Source organism: Sphaerodactylus townsendi, linkage group LG03, assembly GCF_021028975.2.
Source record: "Sphaerodactylus townsendi isolate TG3544 linkage group LG03, MPM_Stown_v2.3, whole genome shotgun sequence".
Taxonomy (NCBI): Eukaryota; Metazoa; Chordata; class Lepidosauria; order Squamata; family Sphaerodactylidae; genus Sphaerodactylus; species Sphaerodactylus townsendi.
Window position 1 is genome coordinate 6559765 of NC_059427.1, and position 16225 is coordinate 6575989.

The following is a 16225-nucleotide window of genomic DNA, read 5'->3' on the forward strand; positions in this document are numbered from 1 at the left end:
ACATTTTGTTGTTCTCTATGGCACGTTTCATACTGAGAAATATGATGTAAATGCTTAGCGGGAAAAGAAAGCGTCATATGGCGGCGTTAATACTTGGCGTAGCGTGAGGTCGCGCGAGTCGGCGCCCGTGTGGCACGCTTCGGCTTGGCCTTGAAGGCGCCGTATTCCGCCGCTTCCCTAGCGTTTCTTTTCCCCATGTGACGCATCGACGCCGCACTCGTGCGAACCGCCGCCACGGAGCCGTCTTCAAAAATGGCGACTGCCAAAAGGCCAAGCTGGGTCACCTCCCCCCCCCTACACGTTTGTCCCTGGTGATTTCCCTGCATGGTCAGGCACCTTTCCTGGATCCATGTCGCCTGTGCAGATGGTGGCTGGCCATACACACTCTGGTCTCACAGGTAACATCAACTGGGGCCTGCAATGTGACTTCCACGAGTCGCGAAGCCTTAACGTGGTCAGAGGCAGCCGCTTAACTGGCGCTTCCACGTCGCGAACCGTCACATTTCTGCGGGGCTCTGGACACTGTAGCTCCATGCCATCTGTCACGGCAGCTTTTAGCCGGATGCGTCGCTTAATTCTGACGTCATCAGTAAGCTCGCTTTTACCCGTCTTGAAGCAGCCTATGTGAAGATTTGTTCTCTATAGCTATCAAAGCAGTCTCTTTCCTATGGAAAGGTAGGGAATAGACTGAGAGAGGTGAGAAACCATCATCCAATGTGTTCTCCACAGAATTAATTTGATCAGAAGCTTCATTTTAAAAAAAATCTTAATATTTTCTCTTTGTTTCAGCAGCTGTTCGACAAGACAGTGAGGACTCCAGAGTGCCGCATAAGGTTTCATCAGAGATGATCAAGCTGGGTGAAGAAGAGGCACTTGGGAATCAAGAGGAATTAAGGAAGCTGGAGGAAAGCCAGTTCCAAAACTGGAATCTTGTTGACCGTGGGGGTCATGTCCAAGCTGCTAGGATATCACTCCAACAGGAAAATCACAGTGAAACAAGTATGGAATGCCTAGTATGTGGGAAGAAATTCAGTTCTAAATCAAACCTTAACACACATTTCAGGATCCACACTACAGAGAAGCCATTTAAGTGCCTCGAATGTGAAAAGAGTTTTAGTGACAGTCGCAGCCTTACTTTGCATCAAAGAATCCACACAGGTGAGAAACCCTATAAATGTTCTGACTGTGGAAAGAGTTTCAGCCGCAGCACAACCCTTTCTACGCATCAGAGAATCCACAGAGGGGAAAAACCATACAAATGCCTGGAGTGTGGAAAGAGCTTCAGTGATAGCACCAGCCTAAGTTCCCATCAAAGAATCCACACAGGTGAAAAACCTTTTCACTGCTTGGTGTGTGGAAAGAGTTTTCCTTACAGTGCAAGTCTTACTACACATCAAAGAATTCACACAGGAGAGAAACCATATAAATGTCAGGAGTGTGGAAAAGGCTTCAGTGATAGCACAAGTCTCAGTAGACATCAAAGAATCCACACAGGAGAAAAACCATATAAATGCCTGGAGTGTGGAAAAAGTTTCAGTGATAGCACAAACCTTCATTCACATCAGAGAATTCACACAGGGGAGAAACCGTATAAATGCTTGGAGTGTGGGAAGTGCTTTGCTTACAGTGCAACCCTTAGCAGACATCAGAGAATCCACACAGGAGAGAAACCATATAAATGCTTGGAGTGTGGAACAAGCTGCCGTGATAATGCAAGCCTTCGTTCACACCAGCGAATACACACAGGTGAAAAACCATTTAAATGTCTAGAGTGTGGAAAGTGTTTTAGTCGGAGTGAACATCTTACTTCACATCAGAGAGTGCATACAGGGGAGAAACCATACAAATGCCAGGAATGCGGAATAAGCTTCAGTCACAGTTCAGCTCTCACTTCACATCAGAGGAACCATTCTGGAGTTAAGCCTTATAAATGCCAGGAGTGTGGGAAGGGTTTCAGTCACAGCTCAGTCCTTACTTCACATCAGAGAAGCCACTCTGGGGATAAGCCATATAAATGCCTGGAGTGTGGAGAGAGTTTCAGTCACAGAACATACCTTAGTTCACATGAAAGAATTCACAAGCCAGAGAAACCATTTAAATGTTTGGAATGTGGGATGAGCTTTAGTCAGAGTCCAAGCTTTATTAGACATAAAAGGATCCACACAGGAGAGAAACCCTATAAATGCCTAGAGTGTGGAAAGCGCTTCAGTGTAAGTTCTAGCCTCACTTCCCATCGCAGAATGCATACCGGGGAGAAACCATTTAAATGCCTGGAGTGTGGAATGAGCTTCAGCCAGAACTCAAACCTTAATTTGCATCAGAGAATCCACTCAGGGGACAAGCCATACAAATGCATTCAGTGTGGAAAAAGCTTCAGCAATAGCACACGCCTTAATTCCCATGAAAGAATCCACACTGGGGAGAAACCTTTTAAATGCTTGGAATGTGGAAAGCGCTTCAGATGGAGTAAAGTCCTTACTAGGCATCAAAGAATCCACACTGGAGATAAACCCTTTAAATGCCTGGATTGTGGAAAGAACTTTGGGAGAAGCACAGACCTTTCTTCACATCAGAGGTTCCATACAGGAGAGAAACCATATAAATGTCTAAAATGTGGAAAGAGGTTCATGTGGAGCTCACACTTTACTGCCCACCGCCGAATGCATGCAGAGGAGACACCATAATAAATTATATATGATAAAAGATTTTGTAACACATAAATTATATAAATTATTAGCTAGGAAAGACCTTTGGTGAACATTCAGGCTTTCTAAATGCTAGGAAACCCACCAGCAGAGAAACTCTAAATGTACTCCATTTGGATTGTGATGGTTTTGTGATAAATCTGGTGTCATAGCGTTTGTATTTTTTTAGTTTGTAAAACAGCTACAATGGTGGGATGCCATGTGTGAAGATGAAAAGAACACAGGTTAAAGTGTGGCCACTGAGTTCAGTGAAAATCCAAAAAAAGATCGGCAGAGCAATCATGGTCTCCAATTGTCTTATACATCTTATATTTCAGAAACATACCCAGTTTGTCATTGGAATGTGAAGGCAAAGAAATATTTGGGGTTTGTATGTGTGTGTATGGGGGGGGGTAATTTATTCCACATGACAATCCCTATATGTTTTATGCATGCTTGGCCAAGGATCATGTGGAAAAATATATAACTATGAACAAATCTCAAGGATGATGGGCATAAGGTCATGACACTTGAACTAAAATACGGTTTATAATCCTCATGGGAAAATATTGGCATATAAGAAATACTGGGAAGAAACTAGAACTTCATGTGTGTTAGTGCTATCAAGTCGCTTCTGAATAATGGTGACCACATGAAGTAATGACCTCCAAAATTATCACCTTGCTCAGATGTTGCAAACTAATGTCTGTGGCTTCCTTGATTGAGTCAATCCACTTCCTGTTGGGTCTTCCTCTTTTCCTCCTGCCTTCATCTTTTCCTAGCATGACTGTCTTTGGCAATGACTCCTCTCTTTTCACAGTGTAACCAGAGTACAAAACGTACAATTTAATCATTTAAGCTTTTAGGGAATCTTCACGTTTAATTTGATCGAGAACCCACTTCTTTGTCTTTCTGGTAGTCCAAAGTATCTGTAAAACTCCTCCAACACCACATTTCAAATGAATCAACTTTCTTCCTGTCAGCTTTCTTTACGGTTCAGCATTCACATTTGTACATAATAATGGGGACTACTATAGCACCCAATGACACATCCTTGCACTTAAGAATCTTTTCTAGCTCCTTCATGGCTACCCTTCTCAGTCTCTTTCTGATTTTTAGGTTGCAGTTTCCCTTTTGGATGATGATGGAGCAGAGGAATAGAAAATTTTGAACAATTTCAATTTCTTCATTTTCAGTCTTCAAATTGTGTAATCCCCCAGTAGTTGTTACTTTTGTCTCCTTTATATTCAACTGCAATCGTGCTTTGGAATTTTCAATTTTAACCTTCAACAGGAGTTGTTTCTAAACTTCATTATTTTCTGCCAGTAATATGGTATCATCTGCATATGATATTTCTTCCACCACCTTCCCTTATGATATATTCTGCATATAGATTGAAGAGATAGGGAGATAAATACATCCTTGTCTGACACCTTTGCCAACTGAGTTTCTCAAATATCCTGCTCTAATACTGCCTAATACTGCTGTTGCCTCTTATCCACAATATAGATTTTATGTCAAAACAATTAGATGTGGTGGCACATCCATTTCTTTTAAAACAAGCCGTAGCTTTTCATGATCTATGCAATCAAAAACTTTGCTGTAATCTATGAAACGCAAGCTGATTTTCTTCAGAAATTATCTCGTATATTCCAGTAACCAATGGTAACTTGCAATATGATCTGTAGTGTATCTTCTTTTTCTTAATCCAGCTTGACCATCTGGCATTTCTCATTACATATATAGTAACAATCTTGGTTGTAAGATTTCAAGCAATGCTTTACTCCCGTGAGAAATTCATGCAATATTCCAATTGTTACTAAAGTCTTTGACATTTTTTTTTTTTTGGAATTGGAATGTAAACTGGGTGTTTCCAGTCTGTGGACTATTGTTTTGATTTCCACATTTGTTGGCATGTTTTTGTGAAGATTTTGGTGGACTCTGTTTCTGTGGCTTGAAATAGCTCTATTGATATACCAGCAGAACTTTGCAGGACACATATAGAGGTATGTGTGTGATATATATATATATCTTTCCCCAACCTCTGCATATATATATCTTTCCCCAACCTCTGCATGGCTTAGCCCAGGGGTAGGGAACCTGTGGCTCAAGAGCCGCATGCGGCTCTTCCGCCCTTGCACTGTGGCTCCACAAGCCGAGCCGCCGACCCCATCCTTGCCTGCCCACGAGTCAGCAGGCCAGGCGCACCAGCTGCCGATTACGGCTGGGCCGCGCTGCGAGCTTCCCCTCTCGCATGCACCTCGTTGGAGTGGAAGCTTTCCCAGCGGCTGGCGAGGCCGAGGAGCCGCCCGGCCTCATCCTTGCCATACCTGCAGACGGCAGGTGAGCATCCATGCGCTTCTCAGAATGAGCGGAGTAAAAGGTTAAAAAAACCCTCTTTATATAGTGTTATCTTTATTTTAAATGTCAAAAATTATTTATTTATTTATTTATTTATTTTTTAAACTTTTATACCGCCCCATCCCCGAAGGGCTCTGGGCGGTGTACAGCAAAAGTGAAACAATATAGGCAGTTAAAACATTTAAAAGCAGCGATAACCATAAAAACGTTCCTAATAAATATATAATAAATTACAATAAATAAATGGCGTTCAGTAATCTACTATTGTGGTTCCCTTCTCTTCCCCAAAAGAGGGGAGAGAGGCGTCCGATATTCTAATCTAAAAAATTCCCTCCTCTAAAAGGGGGGATGGCGAGTCTAAGATGACAGTTGGCCCAGATGTCAGGGCCGGGCCGAGGGCGGGGGGCACCATCAACGGCCGGTTCCTCCAAAGGCCCGGCGGAACAGCTCCGTCTTACAGGCCCTGCGGAACTCACCCAGGTCCCGCAGGGCCCGGACAGCTGGAGGAAGAGCGTTCCACCAGGCCGGGGCCAGAGCCGTGAAGGCCCTGGCCTGTGTGGAGGCCAGCCGTATCATCGAGGGGCCAGGGACCACCAGTAAATTGGCCTCAACCGATCGGAGAGGCCGTGTAGGGACGTATGGGGTGATGTGGTCTCGAAGATACGATTTTGCGGCTCCAAGTGTTTTCTTTTCCCGTGGAAAACGTGTCCAAATGGCTCTTTGAGTGTTAAAGGTTCCCTACCCCTGGCTTAGCCTATCTGAGCAGGCTGAAGCTGATTCCTTCCTCCCTGTTTCTCTCCATGATAGGTGCTCCCCAGGGATGCCTGTCAACTCCTGACTGGCTGATCCAGGAGGCCTGCCAGAGTGGAAATTCCCACGAGCTACTCCAGACCGGTTTCTTGCAGGCCCACCCATTCCCAGTTTTTTAATGTTATATTTATTTCACTATTTGCTATGACACGTCTCAGAAAGAAATACGTCCTTGTATATATCAATGTATATATCATTGAAAATGCAGGGGGGGGAGAATTAGGACTAATAAAAGGAAACACTTCTTCACGCAAGGTGTGATTGGTGTTTGGAATATGCTGCCACAGGAGGTGGTGATGGCCACTAACCTGGATAGCTTTAAAAGGGGCTTGGACAGATTGATGGAGGAGAAGTCAATCTATGGCTACCAATCTTGATCCTCCTTGATGTCAGATTGCAAATGCCTTAGCAGACCAGGTGCTCAGTAGCAGCAGCAGCAGAAGGCCATTGCTTTCACATCCTGCATGTGAGCTCCCAAAGGCACCTGGTGGGCCATTGCGAGTAGCAGAATGCTGGACTAGATGGACTCCGGTCTGATCCAGCAGGCTATTTCTTATGTTCTTATGTTCTTAAAGAAAAGAAATGCTACACCCAAGTATGATCTAAATGCACATATTAAAAACAATTTTAAAAGACAGTGATAGCTGAGAGCCAGCATGGTGTAATAGTTAAGAGAGATGAACTCTGATTTGGAGAACTGGATATGATTCCCCACTCCTCCTCCTGGAACCTGCTGAGTGTCTTTGTCACAGTTCTCTCAGAACTTTCTCAGCCCTACCTGCCTCACTAGGTGCCTGTTGTGGGGAGAGGAAGGGATTGTGATTGTACACTGCTTTGAGACCCCTTAAAAGTAGAGACAAGTGGCATATAAAGTCCAACTCTCCTTCTAAGCAATGTAAGAAATGTAACTGATAGGTTAATGTCCTTATAGTCAGATGCTGGTGTGTATTGAATAAATCAATTTTTTTCCTTACAAGTCTATTTTGATAAAACACATGATAAATTGAATCACAAATGTCCTTAAAAGGCATAAACTAGTCTTACAGATACATGTAGGTTAAGAAGTGGAATATAGCTAAATAAAATTGCCAAAAAGTTCCCCCAGCAGTGGATATGGCTTTTATCTCATGTGAGTGATAGCTAATTTAAAGTTTCATTTCACCTATCAGGATCCAGAGCTTTCAGTCTCAAAATTTGAGAAATGTGGTTTAGTGAATACATGTGTCTATCATTCTTGAGATTTGGTTAAATGTATATATTCTTACAGATCCCCCTGATGAACCATAGGAAAGACATGCAGGGATTTTCAGGTTTACATTTCACACTGCACCCATTGTTCATTTGCTTTTCCTTGTTCTGGTTATTGGTGCCGCCCTCCTTTTCTTTGCTGCTGGGAAAAGGTCCATCGATAAGTTTGTTTGTTGGCTGCCCTCCCAGTCAGGATGCACTCAGGGTGGCTCACAACAACCAATACAATTATAATACAATCAAAATGGGTCAAGGATCTGCCTTTGTTTGCTCCTTTAAGCCATTCTCCATCAGAAGAGGAGCTGACAACTCGATGCTTCTGCCTTTGAAATCTGTCCTCCTTTTTGAAAGCAAAACAGAGGATACAATTGTATGGCACTGTTATTTTAAATCAGCTGGAAATAAGGAGTTGCGGGAAAGAGAATAGGAAACAGCCTGAGGTAGAATATATCGGCATAGCTTGTGAAGGAAGACTCAGGAAAGGGAAAAGTGTGAGGTGCAGCATGAAAAAGAAAAGAGAGTTTGGTTAAAAGGGGATGGTTTTGTTGATAAGGCAGTGCTGGAAACATCACAAATTTACAAACACATTAAGGAAATGGGAAGGATAAGAAATGACAGGTGATGAGTTGAAGAGAAGGGCAAGAGACCAAGAGAACTGCAATTGAGCAAGAGACCAAGAGGATCAGGAAAAAAATTGACTTAGTTTTTTTGCAGGATTCATTTTAAAGCAACAAAAAGATTTGTGTCTTGTCTCCATCCACCATTATGGCCCAAGAATAAGGCTGTCTACTGGAGGAAAGGCCTTGTGCTTAGTTGAACAGTCAAGTGGGATTCAAGCCACTTGAACATAAAATGGGAGGTGGTGGAGTCTTTTTGTTATAATCTCCCATCAGATTGTGTTTTTTTTAAGTATACATGATCTCAGTGCAAGTAGAAAAAAGCTGCCAGTTCTCATTAAAGAGTTTTTGTTTGCTTTCTTTGGTTCTTTTAGAATAAATCAGTTGAGCTAAAGTGATTTAGTTGCATGTTCCTTTTTCCTGTGGGTACTTCTTTGGACCTCCAAATGTTTAACGGATTTAACGCTTGTTGTTATAATACTGTACAGTGATAAATCTTGACAGAATCTAAATTACTTGTGCAAGTTGGTAGTCAGGCAAATCAATTTCAAGCAGAGTTACATTCTGCTAAATCAATGGAAGTCAACAGTCATAGAAGGATATAGCTGTACATAGGATTGCTCTGACAATATCTTTGTTAGTCTGTAAGTAGTGTATCCAATGTGCGACCAGTATTACTTTTCAAATGGCATGTAAAAAAATGTCTAATTTCTTCTTGTTTCTCTGGTGTGTTGGATAACAGGGACCTATGACTTCAGACAACCTTGGAGGTGTTAAAAGACCATCATCTCAATCCTATTGCAGTTCTCTTTTTAACTTCGTGACAAGAGAACAGTTGTAACTGTATTTCCAAGTGTTTCCAAAGGTCTTGAAATGTTTTGTAGTCTCCCTTTCAGTGCCCATTTTATCAGGAAGTTCATTGCTCACTCCATGTTGTAATAAAGGTTAACATTTTTGAACAATACAGTTTCATTGGTATGTGGCTGTTGTTTACACCCATAATGGGGAACAGGATACTCAGCAGCCAACTCTGACTAGAATGATGATGTGTCAGAGTGTAGGAAAAGACCTCACTTGAATGGGAGAAAGAATACCACAAGGTATTCCACATCACTACACAGAGGTAGGCGATGACAAACTACCTCAGTTCTTCTCTTGCCTTGAAAACTCTACAAGGTTACCATAAGTTGTCTGGGACTCAATACTTTCCACCAGCACTGCATGGGGAAAAAAAATCTTTCACCTTCCAGTCATCTAGCATGTTTCCCCATGCTAGAAAAAGCCTTCCCCTTGAAGCTTTTTCACCATGCTACAGTTTACCTAGGACTGTCCTACATATTTGCAAACTAGATTTCAATCTCAAATTGGATTTTTGTGCATGGATTGAAATTGTCATAGAACAGGCAACTCCATAATTTAAGAGGGCCCTGAGTAGGAGCAACTGTAACAGCCGCTGAATATGATTGGAAGGTAGCAAATTGTTGGATAATTATGTTCTTATCTTTCTTGCCATATCAAGCACAATTGGGAACTTCTGTCTGGGACATCAAAAGGCTCTGATATTTTGTCTTTCTGAACATAGCGTTACTGCCTTAGAGGTACTTAATATTCTGTAGGGATGAGCCGCTGACCCAGCAGAACCGTAGGCAGAGTGCTTGGCATGCCGGCCCAACTACGGCCTTCTGGTCGCACCCGCTCCCCATCCCCCACCCCCCGGTGAGTCACAGGTCATGAACTACCTGGCTCACAACCACCAGGTGTCCCAGACAAAGGGACAATGGGGCCCTTGCCCCCAGGTGTGGATTAGACCCAGACGCTTCCTCCTGCACGTAGCAGCCCGATGAGATCATGCATCACATGATGATCTCCCGCTCTCCCGCTCTCCCACCGATCCACCCCTTTGCACGCCCCCAGAAAAACCCTAATAAAAGGTGCCAGGAACTAGCACGCGGTAGAGTAGCCAGATCCACGGACCCCGCGCTCCCGCAGCTGGCTCTCTCCACCAGATGATATCTCCGCGTCTCGTCTCGTTCTTACGGCGACCCTGCGGGCACGACTACATATTCAGTAGATAAAAATTTTGGAGCTGATTTGACTTCAGGTCATTTCTTTCAGTGTGCTTTAAAAATTCCCGTGTTGGGTTACGATTCATAGAAAGAATATCTGAATGGATGGAAGCTCTTTCTGCTCACCAGCCAGCAGAGGCGTTCCTCCCATTGGGCAAAGTGGGCAGCTGCCCAGGGCGCCACCTTGTGGTGGGCGACAAAATTGCAGGTTCGTTTGTGAAGGATTTTGTATTTTCAGAGTTTTTCCGTTTTTGGCCTGCAGGGGGAGCAGAGTTTAAGCTAGCAGCACCAGAATTCCAGGGATTGTTTGGGAGACTCTCCTGATGATATGACCCAGGTTTGGTGAGGTTTGGTTTAGGGAGTCCAAAGTTATGGACTCCCAAAGGGAGTGCCCCCATCCCCCATTGTTTCCACTGGGAACTAATAGGAGAAGGGGGCTACACCTATGAGGGTCCATAACTTTGGACCCCCTGAACCAAACTTCACCAAACCTGGGTGGTATCATCAGTAGGGTCTCATGAAGATACTCTGAAAATTTGGTGCTGCTACCTTAATAATTGCACCCCTGACAACAGGCACCCCCTAAATTTGTGAGTTGGGGCATGTTCTATAATGTGATGGTGACTTTGAAACGACCTGGTGGAAAAAATCATTGTTTGGTCACGGTGGGGAGGGTGGCCGCTCATGGGGGGGCATCAAACTCAGGTTTTGCCCAGGGCTCCAGTTTGCCTAGGCACGCCTCTGCCAGCCAGACAGCTCACTGTGCTGTGCCTCTGCACATTCTGCAGGCTAACCCCAGAATCTGGTGATATTTTTCTCTTACAATAAGTATTTTCAGTATTTTGGTTTTTTTAGAATCAGAATGTCTGAACTGAGCAACATTTATTTTATTTAAACCCTGACTTTCTTCCCTGTGAGGAGCAAAAGTGACCTATATCTTCACAACAATCCTCTGAGATGTGAATAGGTGTGACTGGTCCAAGGTCACTCAGCAAGCAGAGTAGGGATTTGAACTTGGGTCTCTCAGCTGTTTGTCTGGCACTAACCACTACACCACACTAGATCTCAAATGCACTTAGAACATAAGAACAAGCCAGCTGGATCAGACCAGAGTCCATCTAGTCCAGCTCTCTGCTACTCGCAGTGGCCCACCAGGTGCCTTTGGGAGCTCACATGCAGGATGTGAAAGCAATGGCCTTCTGCAGCTGTTGCTCCCGAGCACCTGGTCTGTTAAGGCATTTGCAATCTCAGATCAAAGAGGATCAAGATTGGTAGCCAGAGATTGACTTCTCCATAAATCTATCCAAGCCCCTTTTAAAGCTAGCCCCTTTTAAAGCTAGAGCATTGGTATGTTAATTGTTAGATTATACAAGCAGGGAACCCACAAGACTTGCAAGGGGCATCTCATTTTCCTTTCCCGCAACTATTTCCCCTTTCCTAAAAGCCCCCATAATCTCCCCCTTTTTCCTGCTCATTCTTTCCTTCCCAGCCACCAGTCAACGTAACTTTATTTAACCACGCAGCCCACGTTCAGCTTTCCCTCTCCCTTGTCAGCCTTTCCCCAGAAAAACTCTGGCTCAGTTATGTGATGTCAAATGCCTATTCTGGGCCCAATTGCATGGTAGGAAACTTTTAAGAGGCTCCACACATTTCCCTGTACTCCCCCAATGATGCCACACTACCCTGTACTCCCCCAATGTGCTCCCCCAATGACCCCTTTTTCCTGCCAGCCCCAATATCTTCTTTGTAGCTTAACGCCAATTTTTAAAAGATATGAAGTACGATGAAAATGCAAAGAACATTCCTCCTCTACCACCTCCCAAAACTCTTACATTAAAAGCCCTATTGAATAAACAGGCCTTGCAGTGTTTTCTAAAAATGTCAAGAAACAGAGCCTTCCATGTCTCCTCAGGAGGCCCATTCCTTGGGTAAAAGTTACTCTACTTATTATTAATTTCAGTCCTGAAGCGGTAAAGGCTGTTTGACAGTGGAATGCACTACCTCAGAGTGTGATGGAGTCTCCTTCTTTAGAGGTTTTTAAAGAGAGGCTGGATGGCCATTTGACAGGAGTGTTTTGGTTGTGTGTTCCTGCATTGCAGGTGGTTGAACTTGATGGCCCTTGGGTCTCTTCCAAATCTATGGCGGATTCCGCATGGGCCAAAAACAGTGGTGTGAAAATGGTGTAAACCTTTTACACCGTTTTAAACCCTTTTACACTGTTTTCACACCACTGTTTTTGGCCCATCCGGAATCTGCCTATGATTCTAAACCACATATGTGTCTCTCAACATGGAAGACACATTGGATAGTCCTTCCCTTTCTCCCATTCTCCTTTGTTTGTTTCTAGTGCTACTCAGTTTTTCTTTCTCCTTTTCTCTTTTGGCCCTACAGAGTCCATGAAAACAGAGGTGCTGTGGGAAAATATTATTTGTATTTGTAGATCTTTATGTATTTTAAATGCGGTTTCATCACATCTAGTTAAAAACAAAATTAAAAGAATATAATGGCAAGACATTTTAAAAATAATTGTGTGTAAAGGTGCCCTGAACTCCCAGGCTAGCCCGATCTCATCAGATCTCAGAAGCTGAGAAGGAAGATCCTCCAAGGAAGATCAGGGGCGTGATGCAAAAGCTGGCAATGAACTACCTCGAGCTGTGGCTTGTGGTACATTTCACCACCACAGAACTGGGCCCTGGTAGAGGAGATGATACTGAATCCAAGTCCTTGAGAGGAATATGGGAACTCTGGCAAAAGGTAATTACTGTTCCTCTTCTATATTCTGCCTTCATCTTGCACAGTCCCTTTGGAATTAGTGGAAATGGCGGCGGGATAGTATTGAGTTTCCATTTACACTAGCTGAAAGGCACCTCCAGAGAGTTTAGGTCCCATGCTGCTCGAGAGTAAAAATACATGCACTGTTTGCAAACATTTATAGCAGGAGTGCTCCATTGTTGGAATGTGAGGGAAAGGTACTCTTCCTGCTAGGAGCAACCCTAAGTAAGTTGAGTTCTAGGCTGTTTATGTAAGACAGTTTCTCAGAGGTGGACCAGACACTATTGACTGAGATGGATCCTATCTGAGCACCCCAGCCTAGCAGGGATGAATCTGTGGTCAGGGTGACCTCTGGAAGAGAAATATTGAAGTGTACGCCTAGCCAGAGGCTATGATGTAATGTCCACTATTGCAGGGTACAGTGAATGTGCGCTGGGATATTCAGCCTTTTAGACTGAGTGGGCATTCAAAACTCTGAGGAACTAGAGTTTTAGCAGGTGCATGCAGAGTCTTGCATATGGCACTAATGTGGTGGTAGAAACCTTTAGGGGGAGGCCATTGAGCCTCTGAAAATGTATGACTGACTATAACCAAAGCCACTGGCAACAGACTATCCCTAGATGAATTGCCAGAATTCTGTCTGGAGGTGGAAAAGTCTTTACTAAGGAGCAGTCTAATATAGCTCCTATGAAGATTACCCTTGGAGTGGGTTCTAACTTGGATTTTTGAAAATTGACCTGCAGGTGCAGTGCTTTGAGAAAGCTCAAGGTTGACTGAATGCTTGTTTACAATTTTGGTTTGGTAGCTGCTACAATCAACCAGTCACTGAGGTACATGTACATTTTGCACCCAAAACTATAAATAAGTTGATTCAATGGCCACTACATAATTGAATAATCTGGGACTTTTGCCAGCCTGAAAAGTTGGACTATGTATTGTACAAAAAGACTGTCAACCTGGAACTGGAGATATTTTTTATAATCTTGTCTGATTCTTTCGGTAAAGATCTAGCAGGTAGAGTCACAAACCAGACATGTGAAGGTAACAGAAAGAACATCAACAGGACAACATTCTGAATCTGTTTTATTGACATGAATCGGTTAAAGTACATTAGATCAAGGATTGGCTTTATCCCTTTTCTTTTTCTACCAGAAAGTTTGTCAAATATAAGCCTACAGACTGTTTCTTCACAGGTACCGTTGTTACTGTTTGCTTGGCTCAAGAACCCCTTCTCTTGTTCCAAAAGTCAAAGGGATAGGCAAAGAGAAAAAGAATTGCCTAGGATGTAAGAAACACTATGGTATGCAGTTTCAAGACTATGGCAAGAACCCATCAGTCCAGAAAAATATCCCATCAAGTGAGGTTGGGAAGGTATTCTTCTCTGCGTGTGAACTGTGGTTGTCATAAACCATTTGGAACAATGAACAGGTTTTGAGGTTGAGACCTACATTTTCCAACATGCATTTATTTATAAATATTTATACCCTGCCTCATACCAAAATCTCCAGACAGCTTACAAAAGGTTAAAAACAATAAAACATCACAATATACAAAATCATACAATTTGTCCAGAAAGGGAGCAAAGCAATATGTTCCATCCACATTCTTTTTTGAGCATCAAAACATTTTGAGTATTTTGAGCATCAAAACATTTTTTTAAAGGAAATGGGGACACTGCTTGTAATGGCCCCATTAGTTGTGAACATGTTCCTGTACAAATGTGAATGAAATGGCGCTCATAATCGCTGCCATGGGGAGAAAACATGCTTGGGGGACTTTTGGGAAGTGCTGGGCAGTGAGTCACACTGTCTGGCAGCTCAGTGGAAATGAAACAGAAATAAAGTAAGGTGGAAAAATGGGCAGCAAGCAGGAAAAATAAAGCATTTGGTGCCTGTGCTCTTTGCTCAGGAGCAGGTTCAACCTGGGTTCAGGTAAAGATACTGCTAGTTTAACGATTTTTGAAAAAACTGTGGTGAAGGAAATATAACATACCAACCCTGCTTTGGGACTGTGCGAAGTACTTCACCAAACCGGGGTATTTCCCTTCATCAGCCCGTTATATTTCTACCATGCAGAATCCACCGTGGAGAGACATAATAACTTGCTGCTGGATCTGACTGATGGGACAGATGAGAGATGACTTGTTCCAGAAGAGTTGAGGTCTACATTTAGATAGCTTACCCATGATACACATCAAGGAATTGTACAGACTAAACTAAGATTGAGGGATTTGTATTGGTGGCCTGGGATGGATTCTGACGTGGAAGCGGCAATTAAAGTTTGAGTCACTTGTGAATTACATTACAAGACAGCAACCACATCTTTGCATAACAAGTTCCACCCAAACACTTACTGATTGGTTCCCCACCCTGGGACATGGACAATACCCCAAACATTCCCTTCTCTCTGGACACAGTGTGTAACAGACTTCCCTCTGTAATGATACACCTCTGAAGATGCCAGCCACAGATGCAAGTGAAACGTTAGGAACAAGATCCACCAGACCACAGCCACACAGCTCGGAAAACCCACCACAACCAACTAACAACTGGTTGTTTACAAGCACCATTTAACAACCAGGTCTGCCGAAGTGGTGCAAACCTGCTGCATCCCACCACTGGTGGAGACCATATAGTCTATCAGATGGTTGTGTATTGAATGCTTCCCATTTGGTACCTGCATATTGTAATGGAAGCAAAATGGCTTCTGAATTAGATGATGCCTTTTTGATACCAGTAATTCAGAATGAGGATGAACCTGTTTGTGGGAGGAACAACTCTGCCCTACACTCAGGACCTTTAACATCACCATCATTACCTCACAATATTGCACCAGCTGTAGCAGTTGAAGATACAGGAAGAAGAATGAGATGACCACCTGGTTGAACAAAGGGTTATGTTACAGGTTAGGAAAGGAAGAAATGTGGTACAGTGTGCATGCTCCTTTAAGAGAGTAATATATAAGGGTATCAAAGTGTGGCTGAGTGCCCCTCCTCCTGCCTTGAATGGAGCCTACTACCAGTGCACTGCTGAAAGTGGGCAAGATATCCTTTCTGTTTGGCTCTCTATTGATCTTCTACTTTGCAGCCTGATAATGTGACTGAGGCTAATCTGAGCCAGGGTCAAGTAGTAATCTGTAACAAACTATCCATAACTAGAAAAGTGACTGGCCTGGTAGAGCTTGAGTGTATGACTTCAAACACTAGATCAGTGGCTCTCGAAGGTGCACAAGAGATGTGTATTTCTAACAATTTTGTTACACAGATTAGTTGTTTACAGTAAGATCTGGGATCCCTACTAGGAGAATATGTGAACCGTTCTGGAACGTTTTCTCTGGCAAAGGCTCAGAAGCACAATCAAAATCATGTTCAGCAAAGTAGGGTTGATCACAGTCAAACCATGGATTGTGGTAAGGCTGAACTCAGTATCCAGATCTGCAGGATCTCTTCCCAAGGTTGGACTGGATCCAAGTGAAACACCCAAATCCCAGTCCTGGTGACCATAGTTACTGCAAAAGAGATCTTTATATGGAGAGACATGACAGCTTGCTGCAGGATCTGACTGATGGGACAGACCTGAGCAGGGATGGCTCAAAATTGATGAGCTCACCTTCTGAAAAGGGAGAATGCCAACATCAGAGACTGGCATGATGGTGAATGTGTTCTTGG

At 43.4% G+C, this 16225-nt stretch overlaps 2 protein-coding genes across 2 annotated transcripts in view; one reads left to right on the forward strand and one right to left on the reverse strand.

Moving 5' to 3' along the window:
* LOC125428579 (putative zinc finger protein 66) overlaps window positions 1-16225 on the reverse strand; it is a 206604-nt gene that overhangs the window by 155791 nt on the left and 34588 nt on the right. The window lies entirely within an intron of this gene.
* LOC125429263 (zinc finger protein 420-like) lies at window positions 846-2857 on the forward strand. Its single transcript, XM_048490216.1, has one exon. It carries the CDS (start codon window positions 846-848, stop codon window positions 2682-2684), a length of 1839 nt encoding a protein of 612 aa, XP_048346173.1. The 3' UTR covers window positions 2685-2857.